At 27.6% G+C, this 17,476-nt stretch overlaps 1 protein-coding gene across 2 annotated transcripts in view; it reads left to right on the top strand.

Moving 5' to 3' along the window:
* LOC107451701 (sidekick cell adhesion molecule) overlaps positions 1 to 17,476 on the top strand; it is a 43,738-nt gene that overhangs the window by 21,469 nt on the left and 4,793 nt on the right. For both annotated transcript variants that reach the window (XM_016067876.3, XM_016067875.3), the window contains exons 16-26: positions 69 to 279; positions 668 to 766; positions 3,720 to 3,911; positions 5,937 to 6,307; positions 7,202 to 9,113; positions 10,182 to 10,334; positions 11,196 to 11,321; positions 12,617 to 12,790; positions 14,012 to 14,158; positions 14,265 to 14,406; positions 17,063 to 17,192. In XM_016067876.3, coding sequence (XP_015923362.1) covers positions 69 to 279; positions 668 to 766; positions 3,720 to 3,911; positions 5,937 to 6,307; positions 7,202 to 9,113; positions 10,182 to 10,334; positions 11,196 to 11,321; positions 12,617 to 12,790; positions 14,012 to 14,158; positions 14,265 to 14,406; positions 17,063 to 17,192 — 3,657 coding nt within the window. The remainder of the gene's footprint in view (positions 1 to 68; positions 280 to 667; positions 767 to 3,719; positions 3,912 to 5,936; positions 6,308 to 7,201; positions 9,114 to 10,181; positions 10,335 to 11,195; positions 11,322 to 12,616; positions 12,791 to 14,011; positions 14,159 to 14,264; positions 14,407 to 17,062; positions 17,193 to 17,476) is intronic.

Raw genomic sequence — 17,476 nt, 5'->3', positions numbered from 1 at the left:
ATTCAAAAACTGAGTATAATTTTAAAATTTTCTAAAAGAAAAAATTAAATGCTGCTTTATATTTTCAGCTGCAGACTTGGCTTAGAAATCCCGAATCCAATATTACTCCTTCGCATACTGTCTTAGTAGCACCTAGTCCTTTAGACCCCTTGGCTGAGCAAGATGCTATTGTTGGATCTTTGGAAAAGTTTACTACTTACCATATAACTGTACTGTGTTTTACCAGTCCAGGTGATGGCCCAACAAGTGATGCTATAGTGATTACTACCAAACAAGATGGTGAGTAAATTACTTTTAAATGGAGGTGTAATAAAAAATATAATTGTACTGTTAGAATAATTAAAATAAGCATTTAGAGCATTTTAAGTCACAACAAACAAAAGCAAAGCAAAATATTAGAAAAAAATGATTTTACCATTTAGTCAAGTTCAAAGTAACTAAAACTACCAAGACTAGTTAAAATTATACTTTATCGTAACTCAAAACTGTATGCATATCATTACTGTTATTTTTTTTTAAGTAGCTTTTTTTATGGCATTGAACCCAGGTTTTATTGTCATTGTTTTTGTTCACATGTTCTGCGCAATTTTTATTTTTTATTTTGTTCTAAGTCTATATTTGTTTCTTAATTTTTTCACTAATTTATCTTGTAAATTTTGATTCATAGTGCCCAATGAAGTGAAGACTTTAAAATTTGAGGACATATTAGATACTACTATAATGGTAGTGTGGAGCCCCCCTGAACGAATCAATGGCATCTTGAAAGGTAGGTGTTTTGTTAAAACATTATTTCAGCTAATTATTATTTTTCAAAAAGTTGTTTTCTGTCTTATAAAAAAAAACAACAATTATTTCATGGAAACTGCTGCCTTTTAATAAAAAATATTTTTTTTAAATGTAATTTCTGTTAATTAAAATGCATCTCTTTTCTTATCTAAATTTTGTTTTAAAATTCTTAATTAGAAGCTAAACATTTGACTGATGGTCATTGGAACATGCCATAGTGTAAAAGCAATTATGTGTATGAATTAAATAAACAATATAAAGGATATGATCAATATTAAGTTCATAATTTTTTTCTTCTTCAGATTAGCCCCTTCTCTTTCTTTTTTAATGACATCAACCCTTAAATACATGAATTTGTGTTTTTAATAAATTGTTTTGTTTGAAATCAACTGGGGTATAGCATAGTTAAAGGAAGGAAAAAAAAAATTTTTTTTTTCAAAAAGCACACTGATTCATTTCTACATCATCATGAGTAATCATTCCTTGAATTCTATAAATCTACTGCTTACAATAATATTTCAAACATAAATTTTTATATAAATAATCCTTTTCAAACGTACTGACTTTTTATATAAATACAGATGTGCAAACTATTACGATTTATCTGTAAATATTATGAATTCTTAGCCAGGATTGCAGTTTCACAGTTAAGAAATAACACCTATCAGTATAAAATTGCACACATTGATAGTTGTTACAGATAAAGACAAGAAATAAATTGTCAAAGATTCCAGTTGCATCCGAAAACGATAAAATAGTTCTTGTAAAATTAAAATTAAAAGAAGAACACTGCAAAAGTTGCTACATTTAATGTTACTATACATGAGAATTTAAATATGCAATGCATTTAAGAGTTAAGTAACTTTTACACTTAGAAAATACTGTTACCAGATTCTAACAAAAATGCTACAGTCACAGAGACTCATTTGTTAAGTCAAATGTAGTTTTGGGGACGTCACTGTGTATGTCAAAAAAGTTTACTGTGTCTGCCTTTGGTGATGTCACATTTTGACATCAACCTGATGTCAACATGAATCCTCAATGAGGCATTTAATTTCCGGAGTCACCGTGTGACAAAGATGTGATACATTCTCATCTGAATTTGCCACATGGGGATCCTCTTGAAATGTAAATGTGTCACAGTTCCATTACACCTTGATCCTGTTGAGTAGCAACAAAATTTCTCTATGACTTTAAGTCCTGAGTAAAAAATATTGTGGCTTCTGAGGGACAAAGGTCATATTAAATAGTCCATCTCACATTTATGTAAAGTTACTAGATAAAGTAACATTCTGACCTCTTAAGGACAATATAAAATGGTTATATCTCTGGCCTTGAATGCTGTAATCAGTTTGATATTATTTTGAAGTCACTGTGACTATATGTGTGTTTAAAATTTTTTTTAATACGCATTTGGCGAGGAAATGAATATGATTAGTAAAAAATCACCTTTGTGGAGTAACCTAATGAAAACTTTAGATCTTTAGATTAATTTTTTGTATGTACAGTGAAAATTTTAGTTTTTTATTTTATTTTCATAAAATATATTTAAAACTATGTTTTAAGCAAAACATTTAACAGAAATAAAAGCTAACATTTAAATCTTATATTTTGTTTCATTAAATCAATTTTTATTTTTTTATTTAATAATTTTTTAAACTATTAATAGCAGCATAACATGGTTCACTAAAGCAAACATGTTTAAGAATGCATTCTTTGCTTTTTCATTTTATTGTTTAAAGCAAGCTTTTTGCATTGCAAAAAGTATTTAAGATTTTTTTTAAAACTCTTATTTCATCAAGTATTTGATATGTTTCAACTGTAAACGAAACATTCTTGTTCTAATTTTAACTTAGGAAATTATTACGTTTGTCCATTTCTTACTGCTGTTTTTAACGTTAGTCTAAAATTTAACGTTAGCTGGAATTGGAAATAGTGAAAGAGGTATCACTAGACCTATTGTTGAGAAATGCTTTTTAATTTTGCATGCAATTTCAAGAAACAATTTAAAGTTTTATAGCAATTTGTTATTAAATAATTTATTTGTGTTACTATCTAAATTATAATGATATTACTAATATAAAATAATAATACAAATTATTAATAAGTCACATAATTTAGCATTTAAGAAACATTGGAGTGATTTCAATTAAATATTTCTATCTATGTGTTATGAGTCTTATGTATTTTGTTTTTCTATGAATTGTATTAAGACTCGCTGTGACAAGTGATCTCAGCTCTAAAATTTCTGATGTCACATATTTATATTAAAATACTTAATATTCTACTTATAAATAAGAATGTTAAAGAATTTATCAGGTTAACATTTTGCATTCAATTTGCAAAGGGAAAAGTGCATTCAATTTGCAAAGGGAATTCAAGTGCAAAGGGAAAAAAGGGAAAGTTGCAAAGGGAAAAGAATCAAAATAATTTATTTTTGTTACAAAAATTTCCTATAATTACCTTGCAGTGCTTAAATTTATTTAATTTTAATTTTTTTGTAAAGATGTCTTTATCTTTTAATATTTTGTACCTTCAATCAGTACATATTTAGTGATTTATTTTTATAAATACCTCATTAAAAGTTAGCTACTAAGAAGGAGCAATATTTTTTACAAGTTTTGCTTAAAATTTTAAACGATTCTTTAATGAGCCTTTTTTTAATTTCCTTAAGTATTTTCTTTCCTGTATTTATTTTTATGAGAACTTGTTTTCTATGATTGCAATTGGAAATGTGACTATTTATTTGCTAGTATTATCTTATTTTTAACAGCCATTTTTGTCAAATTTCAACAACAAAGAAAAAAAAAACATTAATATTTTACGAATCTTTTACATTCTTATTATTATTGAATACTTTCGCCATTGATAGGAAATATGTGCGCTTTTAATTAGTTTTAGGTCATAAATTGAAAGATATGTATATTTTCCAGGATATACTTTAAAATACCACGTGAAAGATATCTTAGAAACCACTGTTATTCGTAATCTTTCTGCTGATGCTACAAGAGTTCAGGTCACCGATCTCAGACCCACAACTGCATACACTTTTGAGATATTTGCTTGGACAGTAGTTGGCCCGGGACCAGTGAAAACTGCTACTATTCAATCTGGTATCCCACCAGGTATGGAAACTTATTTGTATTTATGTGTGTATTGTTTCTAGTTCTCACAAAATTCTCCTGGTTTTCGCTGAAAAATACAGTCATTGCTTGGTTGGCTTTTAATATTGGCATGAAACTTTCAGAAGAAGAAAAAAAAAAGAATTCTTATAGTGATTAAATTGAAGATTTTTTTTTGTTTTAATAATTCCAGATTTTTATTCAAAATTTTCTATTTTGAAATGAGAATATTTTTTTACGTTATGAAAAGTTTGAATCAATATATTAAGATTTTTTTACAATTGTGTAAAATTTGTTTAGTATCTGTATATATTCAAAATCATGAATTTTATTGTTATATAGTTTTAATGTCATTTTACTTTTTCTACTATTACAATACTGCTTTACTTTTTATTGATTATTAGAATATTCAGTAAGATGAAAATAACTACATTTATTTTAGCAATAGATCTCAAAAGGTTTTTATTGCTTTGTAAGATCTACTAAATCTTTTCTTTTAATTTCTAATTAGTAGCTATGCTTGTTTTTACAATGTTTTATCAGGGTGTATTCACTCTTTGGGAAAAAAAATGTAGTTGCAATGTTTAGTTTTGGGTAACATTTTATTTTAAAGTCATGCTTCTAAATTTAGAATTTAAATATTTTATGGTCATAAAAATTTATATAATGGCAACTTAACTTTTATAAAAGAATAATTGAATAAAGAGCCTATGACAATATTACTTCCACTCTTTTGTTTTTGCAAGGAGTGTGCAAACCCTATTCATGTGTTAACTAGGAATTGTGGTAAAGCTTAAGGATAGTATTACGTGATTTAAAAAAAATTCATTGGCTTCAAAAATATGCAGATAGAAATAAAAGTCGACATGTATCAAATGCTCAAAAATAGGTACTTAATTTCAAGACTTTCCAATACAACTAACTACATAACTACTGTTTATTTAACAATTGTCTTAATAGTGTTTTGAATTGCTCTTTTAACTATGTATTTAGTTTTACTGTGACCAATAAAATAAAATAATTAATCAATCATGTAAAATTTTATTAAATAAAATTTACAATACAAATAAGTTAACTTTTATTTCTTGTTATTCAGTATTTTATCATTGTTTGAAATTCAAGGAATTTTTGTATTTAAGTCATTATTTTGTAGCATTAAAATATGATTACTAACAGAATATTATAATCCATCCATTTATATATTTTATAAAACAAAAATAATCTTTTGTAAAGAATTAAAAATTTTTATTTTTATTTGCTATAATACTTATATATGCTTATTTTATTCATATTTGAAAACTTATTTAGTAAGGAGCCTGTACTCAGCCAGTACTTCAGCCTGTGTTCAGTTCAAAACAAATAATAATGAAGTAGCTCAAATTATTGTTTTAAAAAAAGTAGTTTTTCTTAATGTTGAAGTGAGAGAAATTATTATTTTAATTTAGAGTTATGTATGTTTCTGTATTATGTTTTATTAGTTATAAGCCAAATAAAAAAAAAATAATTGATATTAGAGCAGATTTTGATTATGGTTAAAAAAAATCCATTTGAGCACAGAATTTTTTAAAATTTTTTTTTTGGGGGGGGGGGGTTGTGAGTGGGTTGATAACCCTGAATAAAAGTAATTTGAAAGAAGAAAAAACAGAATAAAGAAGAAAAGCCAGAATAAGTAAAGCCGCTGTTTTTTCTTGTTTTTTTTTAGAAGTTTTGTTTTTCACCTTTTCTAGTTTTGTTTCTCGCCTTTACTTTCCATTTTTGTAGGCAACTTTACGTTTTGCATTTCAAATCACCTTTGTTTCTTCTCATTCATGTGTAGCAAGTCTTGAAAATGGGTTCCTATTTTTGAGTGCTTTTAACGTGTCAACCTTTATTCCCATCTGCATATTTTTGAAGGCAATGATTTTTTTAATGAAGTATTATCTTACCCCTTCTCTTTCTTGGGATTTTATTTAACTTTGGCTTAGTAATCATATTTTTTGTTAATGAATTAATAGCAAATATGTCATAAAAATTTCATTGTCATTTCAGTATTGCCAGGCCCTCCTACAAAGTTAGCTGTTTCGAATATTGGAGCCTTTTCTGTTGTATTGCAATTCACTCCTGGATTTGATGGAAATACATCTATAATAAAGTGGTCAGTCGAAGCTCAAACGAGACGCAATGAATCATGGTTCAAAATTTATGAAGTCTCTGATCCAGAAGCCTCTAATATTGAAGTTAAGAACCTGCTACCGTTTTCAGACTATCGTCTTCGACTCATAGCAATTAATGTTGTGGGGTCTAGTGAACCAAGTCATCCATCAAAATTCTTTCAGACAATCCAAGCCCCTCCATCTCATCCTCCTTATAATGTCACCGTTCGAGCAGTTAATGCTAAGGCTTTAAGAGTTCGATGGACAGTAAGTACTTTGGTTGCAAATTTAGCAGTGTTTTAAATGTAAAATTGGAATTAAATGATTTAAAGCGTATTGGTAACTATTTTAGAAATTTGTCACATATTCAAGTAGTAACTACAGAAGTTTTTAAAGAGTCAAAGTAGTTTTTTTTAAACAATCTGTCTTTATATATTACGTGAGTAAAATCTAAGCTATATCATAAAATAATAATGAGAATTGTTTATCGCTATAATTATCTATATTATATTTATATTTTATTTATTTATCGAAATTATTTTATTGTGCTAACAATGTTTTTTATGCGGGTTGTAAGGCACGTGGGAATGCTTCGTATAGTTAATGTAAAGGATGTTTTATAGTTAAGACACTATTCAAGTAATATATTTTTGATATGCCAGGGAATAGTTTAAATAGAAAGAAATGATCCTCTATTTTTAAAGAATTTTTTTATTTATTTTTTACAAATATTTTTTACCAATATTTGTATTTTTTTTTCTATATTATTATTTATTGTCATGAAATCACAAGTATATTTTATAATAAAAGTATAGCCTTTAAAGTTAGAATCTTTTTTTAAAGTTGGAATCTTTTTTTATATGTTTTAATAATACTTCTTATTTTGGTAATTTAAAAGTTTCATATTTGTAAACTTGCAATTAAATAAAAATTAAGTGATACATTTTATAACTGTGTTAAAGTGCATAATTTACTTTCTAAATTTTTTTAAAGCATAATGCATCCTTTTGTAGATAAGCAATTCACTCATTACATTTTCTTCTACATTTATATATTTTTCCAAGTTTATGAATAAAGCTAATTTTAAATAAAAGCTGTTTTATATTTTGAATGTAGACTTCTGATAAGTTAGTTTAAAGCATGGAATATTATTTATTTCAGCCTCTCCAACAAGTAGAATGGTTTGGCATTCCCAGAGGATATAACATTCATTATCGACCGATTTCAATGGATAACTTGGAAAATTCTTCAGATAATAATACCTATCATCATATTGTTCTTGAAGACCATAATGCTAACAGCTTCGTTCTCAAAGATTTAGAAGAGTTCACAGATTATGAAATAGCTGTCCAGGCGTTCAATGATGTCGGAAGTAGTTCTCTTAGCATACCTGCTCGTGAAAGAACAAGAGAAGCAGTTCCATCTTCTGGACCCACTGATGTAAAAATTAATGCTACATCATCAACAACCATTGTTGTAAAGTGGGGTGAAGTGCCTAAAATCCATCAAAATGGTATTATTGAAGGGTATAAAGTTTATTATGGTGCCAAAAATGTGCCTTTTCAATATAAGACAATTGAAAGCAATAACACTTTTACAACTACACTTACTGAACTGAGAAAATATACACAATATAGTGTGCAGGTTTTAGCTTTTACACGTATAGGTGATGGTGTTTTAAGCATTCCACCTATGTCTGTACGAACATTTGAGGACGTTCCTGGTGTTCCTTCAAACATATCATTTCCTGATGTTTCCACAACTACTGCACGTATTTTATGGGACGTGCCAGAAGAGCCCAATGGTGAAATTTTAGCTTACAGAGTTTCTTATAGGTTATATAACTCCAATGAAGAGGAAATAGTAAAAGAGTTGGCACCAACTGAACGTACTTTAAAAGTTCTAAATCTACAACCCGATACATATTATATGTTTTCTCTCACTGCTAAAAGTAATGAAGGGTGGGGTAAAACTGCCCATGTAAAAGTTTTCACTACTAACAATCGCGAAGCTCCTCAACCACCATCTATTCCTCAAATTAGTAACTCTCAAATCCAAGCTAGGCAGATAACATTTAGCTGGACTCCTGGAAGAGATGGATTTGCACCTTTGCGTTTTAATACGGTTCAGATGACTAAAAGCGACAACTCTTGGAAAACTGTTGCTGCCAAAGTAGATCCAACCCTTAACAAGTATACTGTTACAGGTTTAAAACCCTTTACGCCTTACAAATTTAGAATACAAGCAACAAATGATATTGGTTCTAGTGGTTGGAGTCAAGAGTCCAATTTAACGTGGACGTTTCCTGCTGCACCTGAACAATCTCCAAAACATGTTATGGCCACTCCATATACTACCACATCTGTCAGAGTCAGCTGGGAAGCCCTAGGATTTGAAGATTGGAATGGCGATGTTCGTACTGCTGGATATCGTGTTGAATACTGCCAGGTGTCGGCTTATTCGATTCCAAGAACTGGTGACTGTCCAGCAGGAAAGATTCAAGGTGTCAATTCATCTGTTTTGGCTCTGCATCAACTTGAAAGGGATAGAGTTTATGAAATCAGGGTCTATGCCTTTAACAGTAGAGGGGAAAGTCCATCAAGTCTTCCTGTACAAGTGTTTGTTGGGGAAGCAGTACCTACAGGTGAACCGAGAGAAGTCACGATTGAGTCAATTAGCTCCACTGAATTGAAAGTATCCTGGAAGCCACCTCCTCCGTCCTTGCAAAATGGTGATCTGCTTGGTTATAAGATATTTTATGAACCTGCTAATAATGAAGGATTTGAAGAAATGGAAGCTGTACCTCCTGCCACTGTGTCCTATGTTCTGCTGGATTTGAAGAAGTACACTGAGTACAATATTCAAATCTTGGCGTTTAACCCTGCAGGAGATGGTCCCCGCTCACCACCACAATATATTTCTACAATGGAAGATATTCCTGGACCACCTGGGCCGTTAATTTTTATTGATGTTACCATGACTTCTTTAAAAGTGAGTTGGAATCCTCCTTCTGAACCGAATGGTGTCATTGCTGGTTATTTAGTAACCTATGAAACAGCTCTTCCTGATATTGGTAAGTTACCAACTTGAAATTCTATTATAGACTTTCTGTACTTAATTTTAAAACTGATACCTAAATTTAATTTCCTATTTATCATGTGTTGGATTATTAGAATTTTTGTTGTTTACCATAATTTTTACATCTTTGGGAAAGGCTTATTTTTCTCCTTGCCTTCTTTTCTATTTTTTTAAAGGTTATTTTAAAAAATGTAGTTTTAAAATTTGTGTTTAACTTTAAATTATGTATTATGTCTGTATTTTAGAAAGTTTATTTTTATAAATTATATATAATACTATGCAAATATAATAATTTATTTAAAGTAAGCTTTGTTTTTTTTATGAAAAAATATAATTATTGTTAAAAAATTATTGTTAAAAAATATAATTATTGTTAAATTATTTATTCCAGCATTGCTATAAAATTACAAAAGTATATATGTATTTTTTGTAGTTTTACCATTTATACATTTTAATAGGGGAAAAAATACAAGTATATTTAAACATGAGAAAAAACTTTTTTAAAACATGTCAAAAGTTATAGTTATAATTGCTCAGTTATTAAAATTAAACAATTTTAATTTATTTATTTAGTCAAGTCTTTTTTGCATTAAAAACAGTTACCTAAGAAACATAAGCACAAAAGAATACTGTAAATGAGATATATATAAGTCAAATCATCTGAAATCCAATTTTCTTCACATTTATGATTAATTTTATTTGACAATTTAAGTATCTAAAATAAAAATGATACTGTCACTATCTCAAAAGAAAAAGATAGGCTTTATACTTAGAAATTGTATAATATTTATTTTCATTAATTTTTAAAAAATATTTTATATGTTTTATAACTGAGAATATTGTCAGATTCTCAAGTTTCTTGTTCATAGAACCTTATACGATCAGATTCTAGTTTATGGAACTGAAATTTCAATCTGTCCATTAACTTATTCAGTTTATTTTTAATTTTCAAAAAATATAACCAAGCTTTACATTTTTAACTCTATGTACATTCTTTAATTTTATGGTGACTTTTGTAATGGATAACTTTTATGTATCTAATTGAATACATTTTTCTCTCCAGATTTTAGCAAACAAGTGAAGCAGAAAGTTACTTCTACTTCTTTAAGTGTTCATGGCTTAGCTGAAGCTGTAACTTACACTTTCCGTGTTCGTGCTGAAACATTTGACTATGGTCCAGAGTCAGTTGGAAATATTACCACTGGACCACAAGGAGGTAGGAGGCATAAAGTATTTATTTTGCAAGTATAGTTCACAAATTAAGCTAAAACAAATAGAAAAGAACAAATAGCGTCACATCAAATGACAAATTACTGCTCTGGTTTTATAATTGGGAACTTTTTCTGTTGAAATAAAGGCACTGAAGATTTTTCAGTAGATAGTATGACTTTAAATATGACATTATTTGTGCTTTTTTGCAATATTTTAGCTTTATTTATATACAGCAGAAAGTTGACCAGGTTTGGTCATGGTTTAAACCACATTGGTTTAAATTGCATTTGAAACTAAATAATTTTATTTAAAAAAAAACAGTCCCGTTTTTTTAAAAATAAAACTATTAGGTTATACCATTGAATATTTTGTTTTTTATATAAATACTTTAGCTTGAATCAAACCTAATGAAAAAATATAAAACATTTTCTTAGAAACTTGAATTTTTCAAAGGGTAAGGTTTGAAATTAATGGTGGTTGTTGATTTGGTTTTTATGTTATTTTTTATAAATTATTCTTTTTTTTTATTGATTGTCATCCCAGTGTTAATTACACTTTTTTTTGATGGGGATTTGTTTTATTTTGTATAACTGTTAATTTATTTTATGAATATAAAAAATCTTTTTTATTAAATTTTTGAAATTTTTCATTATTTTGTAATTCCTTTTTGTGCTTAGATATTAAAACCATTAAAAATATAGTTTTAAACATAATTAAAAAAAGTATTAAAAATCAATGTAAAATTATTTGCATTTATATTTGATGATTTGGAAGGGAGTGGCTCATCTTTTATAAGGTCTTTTAAAGTTTATTATTCTCATGCAAGCTATCTATTTATAATATCTATTTGAACTAACTTTCTTAGGTTCACCCTCTGCTCCAGAAGAACTAATATTGAAGCACAGCCACAGTTCATTAACTTTGACGTGGAAGAATGGTCCTCAAGGGGCATCTCCAATTATTGGGTACCTTATAGAATACAAAGAATCTGGTAAAAAGTGTTTAATAACTATATTCATATCTGTCTGTTCTTATTTGTCGGAAAACTTCTTTATTTTAAAATTTTTTCTAAGTTCTTTCTAAAAAAATTGATTTTCTTACCTGCTGCTTCTCATTAACAGTTTTAAATGTTGGCATAATATTTAGAAATACAACCAAACTGTGCTGCTCTTAATTCTGTTTTTCAATTGTACCTAATAAGTAACAAACAGAATAATTTCAACACTTAATCCTACTATTTTCATAAGATCATCATTGCAACTAAATAAAAGAATAAGATAAGGGATTAAAATACTGTGAGTTATATTTTAGAATTGAATAGCCAAATTCAAATTGGCAGGAAAATACTGTTAGTGGACTTTGTAAATGCTAGCCCCAGCTCTTTTAGTTATGGAGTTTTGATAAGCAACTTAAAATGATTCTGAAAGAGGAAGGTATTGGAGTCAATTATTAAAATCAGCTAAATTTTTCTAAACAGTTGATCATGTTAACAGTAACATGCAACACTCACCCATGCTTTTCTCTTTTTGTTTCTTTTTCTTAACCTACCAGAAGCTCAAATCAAACTACACCGAAGTAGTTTAAATTATTGATTAGTTGATAAAGCTCTTTAAGTTTAAAGATATAACTTTATATTTAATTTACTCTCTGATTTTTTGATAGAAATAAGAAAAAAATAACATAATTTGAGTCATAAACAGCAAACAGAGAAACATAATTCGTTTAATAAAATCTAGATGCTTGGCATTGTTGGTGTGTGGTAATGATATTTTCAATCCCCCCAAAAAAACTTGATGGTAGTACCATCTCTGCATTAAAACAAAGAATAAGAAAAAAATAAATTTGAATATCACACCCTTCACTAAGTGAGTTTGGGTTTTAAAAGTTATACAAACACAGAACAGTTGCCAAAGATTCGAATTAAAGGTATTAAAACACACTAATGCGCAATTACCAAATGAAAAAAATAAATAAGTAAAGAAAAAAAAGGTAAACTAAGTTCAAAGCTAAATAATTACGTTATAAAATAATCACACTTAATAACTCATTTCTTAGAAACTATTGAAATTGGATGTTGTTAATTTTTTATTCGATTATTAATTGGGAATTAACTTAATACTTATAAAGATCTACAAGTAATCATAGAGTTAATAAAAGTATCTTGTGGCAACAAAAATGATTTTTTACTATACTTTTATTATCAACTCTTCTCGTGTATGTAAAATTGCCTTAATAAAAACTATAGAAAAATATTTTAATTAATGTTCATTGTGATTTCTGTTTCAGATAATACAGATGAATGGCAAACATTAATTCTTTTGAATAATGGTCCTCAGTCTTCCTATACTGTGAGTTTCAGGAATCTTTTACCATCAACATCCTATCAGTTTAGACTTTTTGCTCGTAATTCATATGGCATTAGTTTTCCAGCAATGTCTCCTACCCCATTTGCTACTCCCAGTAAGTTGATTTTACTAATTATGTCAGTTACTTTCAAACATTATTAACATTTTTATTATTCTTTTTCAAATATAAGTGTATAATTATTCATCCTTATTAGCATTTGTGAATGTTTTTCTCGAAACTTAAAAAAACTGATTCTATTAGTGCAGATTTTCAAAATGGTACAATATGCTCTGGCAGTAGAAACCCCAGCACTGCAACAGGGGCTGCAGATTATTACAACATCTGCTGATTATTTTTCATCTTAGTTTTATTTTTATTTTTAAAAAGTAAATAAAGAAAAGGATGGAAATTGCAGAGACTTCTTTTTAAAAATATCTCTAACTTGTTTCTAATAAAAAAAAAAAAAAAAAAAAAAAAAAAAAAAAAAAAAAAAANAAAAAAAAAAAAAAAAAATACAAACTTAATCCATAGAATACCACAAAAACAAACAGAATTATATTATAATAAGCAAAAAGTACAATATTATTCCTTTTACTTTCACAAAAAGCGAAGAGAATAATATTATACTTTATTATTCTTTTAGCTTTCTGCAAAATACGCAAAAAATTGCAATAAGCAAAAGAATTGTAATATTGTAATAACCAAAAAAACTAATATTGTAATGAGCAAAAAGTAATAGGAATATTTTTTTTCCCCTATTACTTGATAACAAGCTCAATTGCAAAGCGATTTTTGTATAATTTATTAGTAAAATTTAACTTAAAATTAAACAACATAAAGTTTTTATGTTATAAGGATCTTATTTTTGCAACATGTATGTTTGATTAAGCTGAGTTTTTATAATAATATCCTTTCTTTGATTGCATTAAGGTCTCAGGCAAATTTGAATTAAGTTGCAGATTCAGTTCATAAATTCTGCTACAGGTTCATACACTATTCATTTCAGTTGTACATTTTCTAAAAATGACTGCAAAAAGTAACTTTTTATCTTGTTGAAAAGAGAATGACATTGTAATTATAGAAGTTACTGTAGAAAATTCACAAAACTGTTTCACAAATGTGAATCAAGGATTCTTTTGAGGAATTAAAGGTATTATGGTACCTTTGAATGGTACCATATACATTGAATGCAAATTGTAAATTTTTGTTAAAAAATGACAGAATTTTTTTAAATTTTATTTTTGGATGAAAAAAATTACTTACTGTGTAATGTAAAAATGAAAAAAAAAATTCACTAATCTTTTGTATTTTAATTAAGTTTTACATTTCTTATAGGTAAATTATATCATGAATATCGTCAAAAACAACTTCCATTTTATCGAGAAGTTTGGTTCTTAGTTATGATTGCATCATTGAGTGTTATTGTTATTGTCCTTGTTGTAGCAGTATTATGCGTGAAAAGTAAAGTTTATAAGTATAAGAGTAAGTATTACTACTAAGCATTGCTATAAAGTATTATTTCTTTAAAATGATATTTTATATATTGCTTTTTATGGCCTAATCTTATTATTTTTTTTTTACTGTTTAGAAGAAGCACAAAAATCTATTCATGATGATCATATGAGTATGGACGATGGTGGATTCCCTACATTTGAATTGAGACAGTCTAAAAGAGGCACACTTTGTAAAAATTCTCTATCAAGAAAAAATCATAATGCTATGCTTACTAAGTAAGTTGAATTACATTCTTCTCTTTTTCTTACGTTTAATTTAGAAATACTTTTTAACAATGTAGTTTAAAAAGTTGTAAATTGTTTCTAAATAAAACAGGTACGCAATTTTTCCTCATGTCCACAGTTTTTTTAATATATATTTTTTTGTTAAATTTTATATCCAATTTTTTGAAAAGTCAGTTTTATCTGTCTGAAAAATCAGGAAACTGTTAAGATATTTAACTGAAATGTGCAAAAATCCTGGGCCAATGTATTTTAATGTCCTCTTTCTTGCCACTTGCCTTTTTGAGCATTACTTGTCAAATCACGCCGGGATAGCTTGGTTTGTAGGGCGTGGGCCCATGCCTAGGAGGTCATGACTTTGATCCCTGTCGATCGAAGACTCCCTGTGTAGTAATATAGGTGCATGTTAAATCTGTCAAAGCACAAAGTCCTCCATGTTCGCATAACAAATCATACCTCTAGATGTACTGAATTGGAGATTGATCATTCTCTGGTTCAAGTCAAAATTAAGGCATAATCTGTAAGGCATAACTGAAAAATTAATAATAAATTGTTTGCCTTCTGTTAAAGTCGGAAATTTATGAAATTAGCCCGAAAAATCTTTGAATAGTGTTTTTCACAGTGTTGGATTAATTACACCAATCTTTCTGTGTTCAATTCAGTATAACAGTTTCCTTATTATTTTTTAATATTATATAATAAAATTTCATGTTACTAACATTCTATTTTTATTTCAAAATGATGTGAACATTTTTGAAACACTTCATTTTATGATTTGATCATCTAATAACATTAAATCTATCTTGTTAATAGCTTAAAAAACTTACTGCAATATGTTTTTATATTGTATTTAAACTTGACATTTTTTACCCCATAAGCAGCATGTAAACAGAAATATGTGTAGTAGAATTTGAAGCACCCAAAATTGAATTTCTTTTTCACCATTTTCTTTAATTTTTTTATTTCTTTTTTTTATCTCATACCTGTAAATAATGATGTTCATTTAAAATAAAAATCCAATCAGATTGTATGCAAATTTAACATTTTAACTTTTTTGTACCTTTTAAAAAATGTACATTTTCTTTAATTATGTATTTACATTTGCTTAAATTTTGCACTGTAGCTCAAATTTTTTTTTTCTTGAGTAAAAGATTAAACATCATCTGCTGTCATAACTATAGCAGTATTCGTACATAGGAAAAATATCTGAGTTATTATAAATTAATTTGCCTCAAACTGCTATCATTTTAATTATCCTCCTATTCTCTTGAGGAATTACTTACTGACATTTTCTAAATATTTCACACTTAATTTTAGTTGCTGAAATTTTTTAAGAATATTTTATATAAATATTATAATAGACATCTGCTGAATTGCTTATGCCAAGAAAACTACTAAGTCAAGGAGAATTAGAATGCCACATGGAGCTTGAAAATAAATTTTACTGTACAGCTTGGAAAGAAATTTATGAGTATTTTTAATATAAAATCAAAGAGATGCACACAGAACATAATATTAATTTTTACTTGACAATACAATATGTTTTTTCAATTATCAACAATTTTAAGAAATATTCATATTTTACCATTTTGTTGTTGTTGATGGCAAATCACCTTCCTTTGGACAAGATTCTGGATATCATGTTTCACCTTCATTCAAATGTTATATGTTATGTGTTTCATGTGCAGTGGTCTAAAGAAATAAAAAAACCATAACTTTGAACTTTTTGCTGTTAAAGGACTCATTTTCAATGGAAGCAATAATAGAAAAGCTTTATACTAGCAATAGAAAATTACTAATATTATTTATTGATTATTTTTGAAAATTTAATTTGTGATTTTTACATAGAAATGAGGGGTTCAAATATTTAGGAATGACATTCCTATGGGGGTTTAAATACTTAAGTGTAAATTAAAATAACAAAGGAGATTTAAATTGTATCAGTTATTATAATGGAAGGGGTGCTTTGATGTGAAGTCTAACTACCAATCATCTCTATAACTCTTAAGCTTACTAAGAAAACAAAAAATAAATAAAAATAAGAATGCTGTGGCAGTCAGTTTCTTTCAGGCTGAACTTAACAATAGTTTTAAAATAAAATTGTAACTTATTTCCTTTTTTCCATTTCTGATTTAAATCAAATTAGGTCTTAGTTTTTCTCTATTTATGGTTTTTATCTGTCTCATTAATATTGTTATTAATAAATTGATTATGGTTATTAGTGAATTAGTTTAAATTGGTATGTTCTCTTTAACACATATTTATGATACATTTGTGTGTCATATGAAATTTGTTAAGCACATTATCTGAAAATTTTTGGGCGAAATTGTATAAAAATGTGTAATTTTACCCCCTCTACAAAGAAAAAATTATGAGAAAAAAATAGTTTGCGTTGCAGGAAACAATGTTAAATATCTCTGATTAAATTCAGAGTTTGTGGCTAATCAGATGGATTTTAAACATGAGAACAAAAAACATGCCTCTTTCTCTCTTACCACCTCCACCTACCTCTTAAAAACATATTTATTCTACCTCTTAAACATATCTATTATCTTCAATGTATCGCATTAGTAATATTTTTATTTCAATTTCATTTTTTTTTAAAAAATAATAAAAATTTGATTAAAATCTACTTTTTTTGAAAATTTAGATGCCCTCCTCGTCCCAGCCCAGGCAGTGTTACTTATTCTGATGATGATGATACTAAAGGTTACGATGAGAACTGTGATAGTAGTAGTTTAACTGAAAAGCCTTCTGAAATGAGTTCATCTGATTCACAGGTTTGTTTATATATCATTAGTTTATTGCTAATCACCTAATGCTTTTGATAAAGAAATTAATAGTAAGCATATTAATTGCATTTTAATATTTTGACTTTGGAATTAATAATTCTAGAATTACACCATGAATGTCTTTGACTTTGTTTTTAAATAAGTATATTTTGATGAAGTTTTCTGATTATTAAAAGCTTTTTTAGCTGAACATGATTATTAAAAGCTTTTTAAGGCATCATTAATGTACTTTAAATGGGGTCTTGTTGCTTTGCCTTAGTTTATAAAATTGA

The sequence above is a fragment of the Parasteatoda tepidariorum genome, chromosome 7, assembly GCF_043381705.1.
Source record: "Parasteatoda tepidariorum isolate YZ-2023 chromosome 7, CAS_Ptep_4.0, whole genome shotgun sequence".
NCBI classification, from domain to species: domain Eukaryota; kingdom Metazoa; phylum Arthropoda; class Arachnida; order Araneae; family Theridiidae; genus Parasteatoda; species Parasteatoda tepidariorum.
Note: the sequence above shows the minus strand (reverse complement) of the source record. Positions and strands in the feature narration are given on the sequence as shown.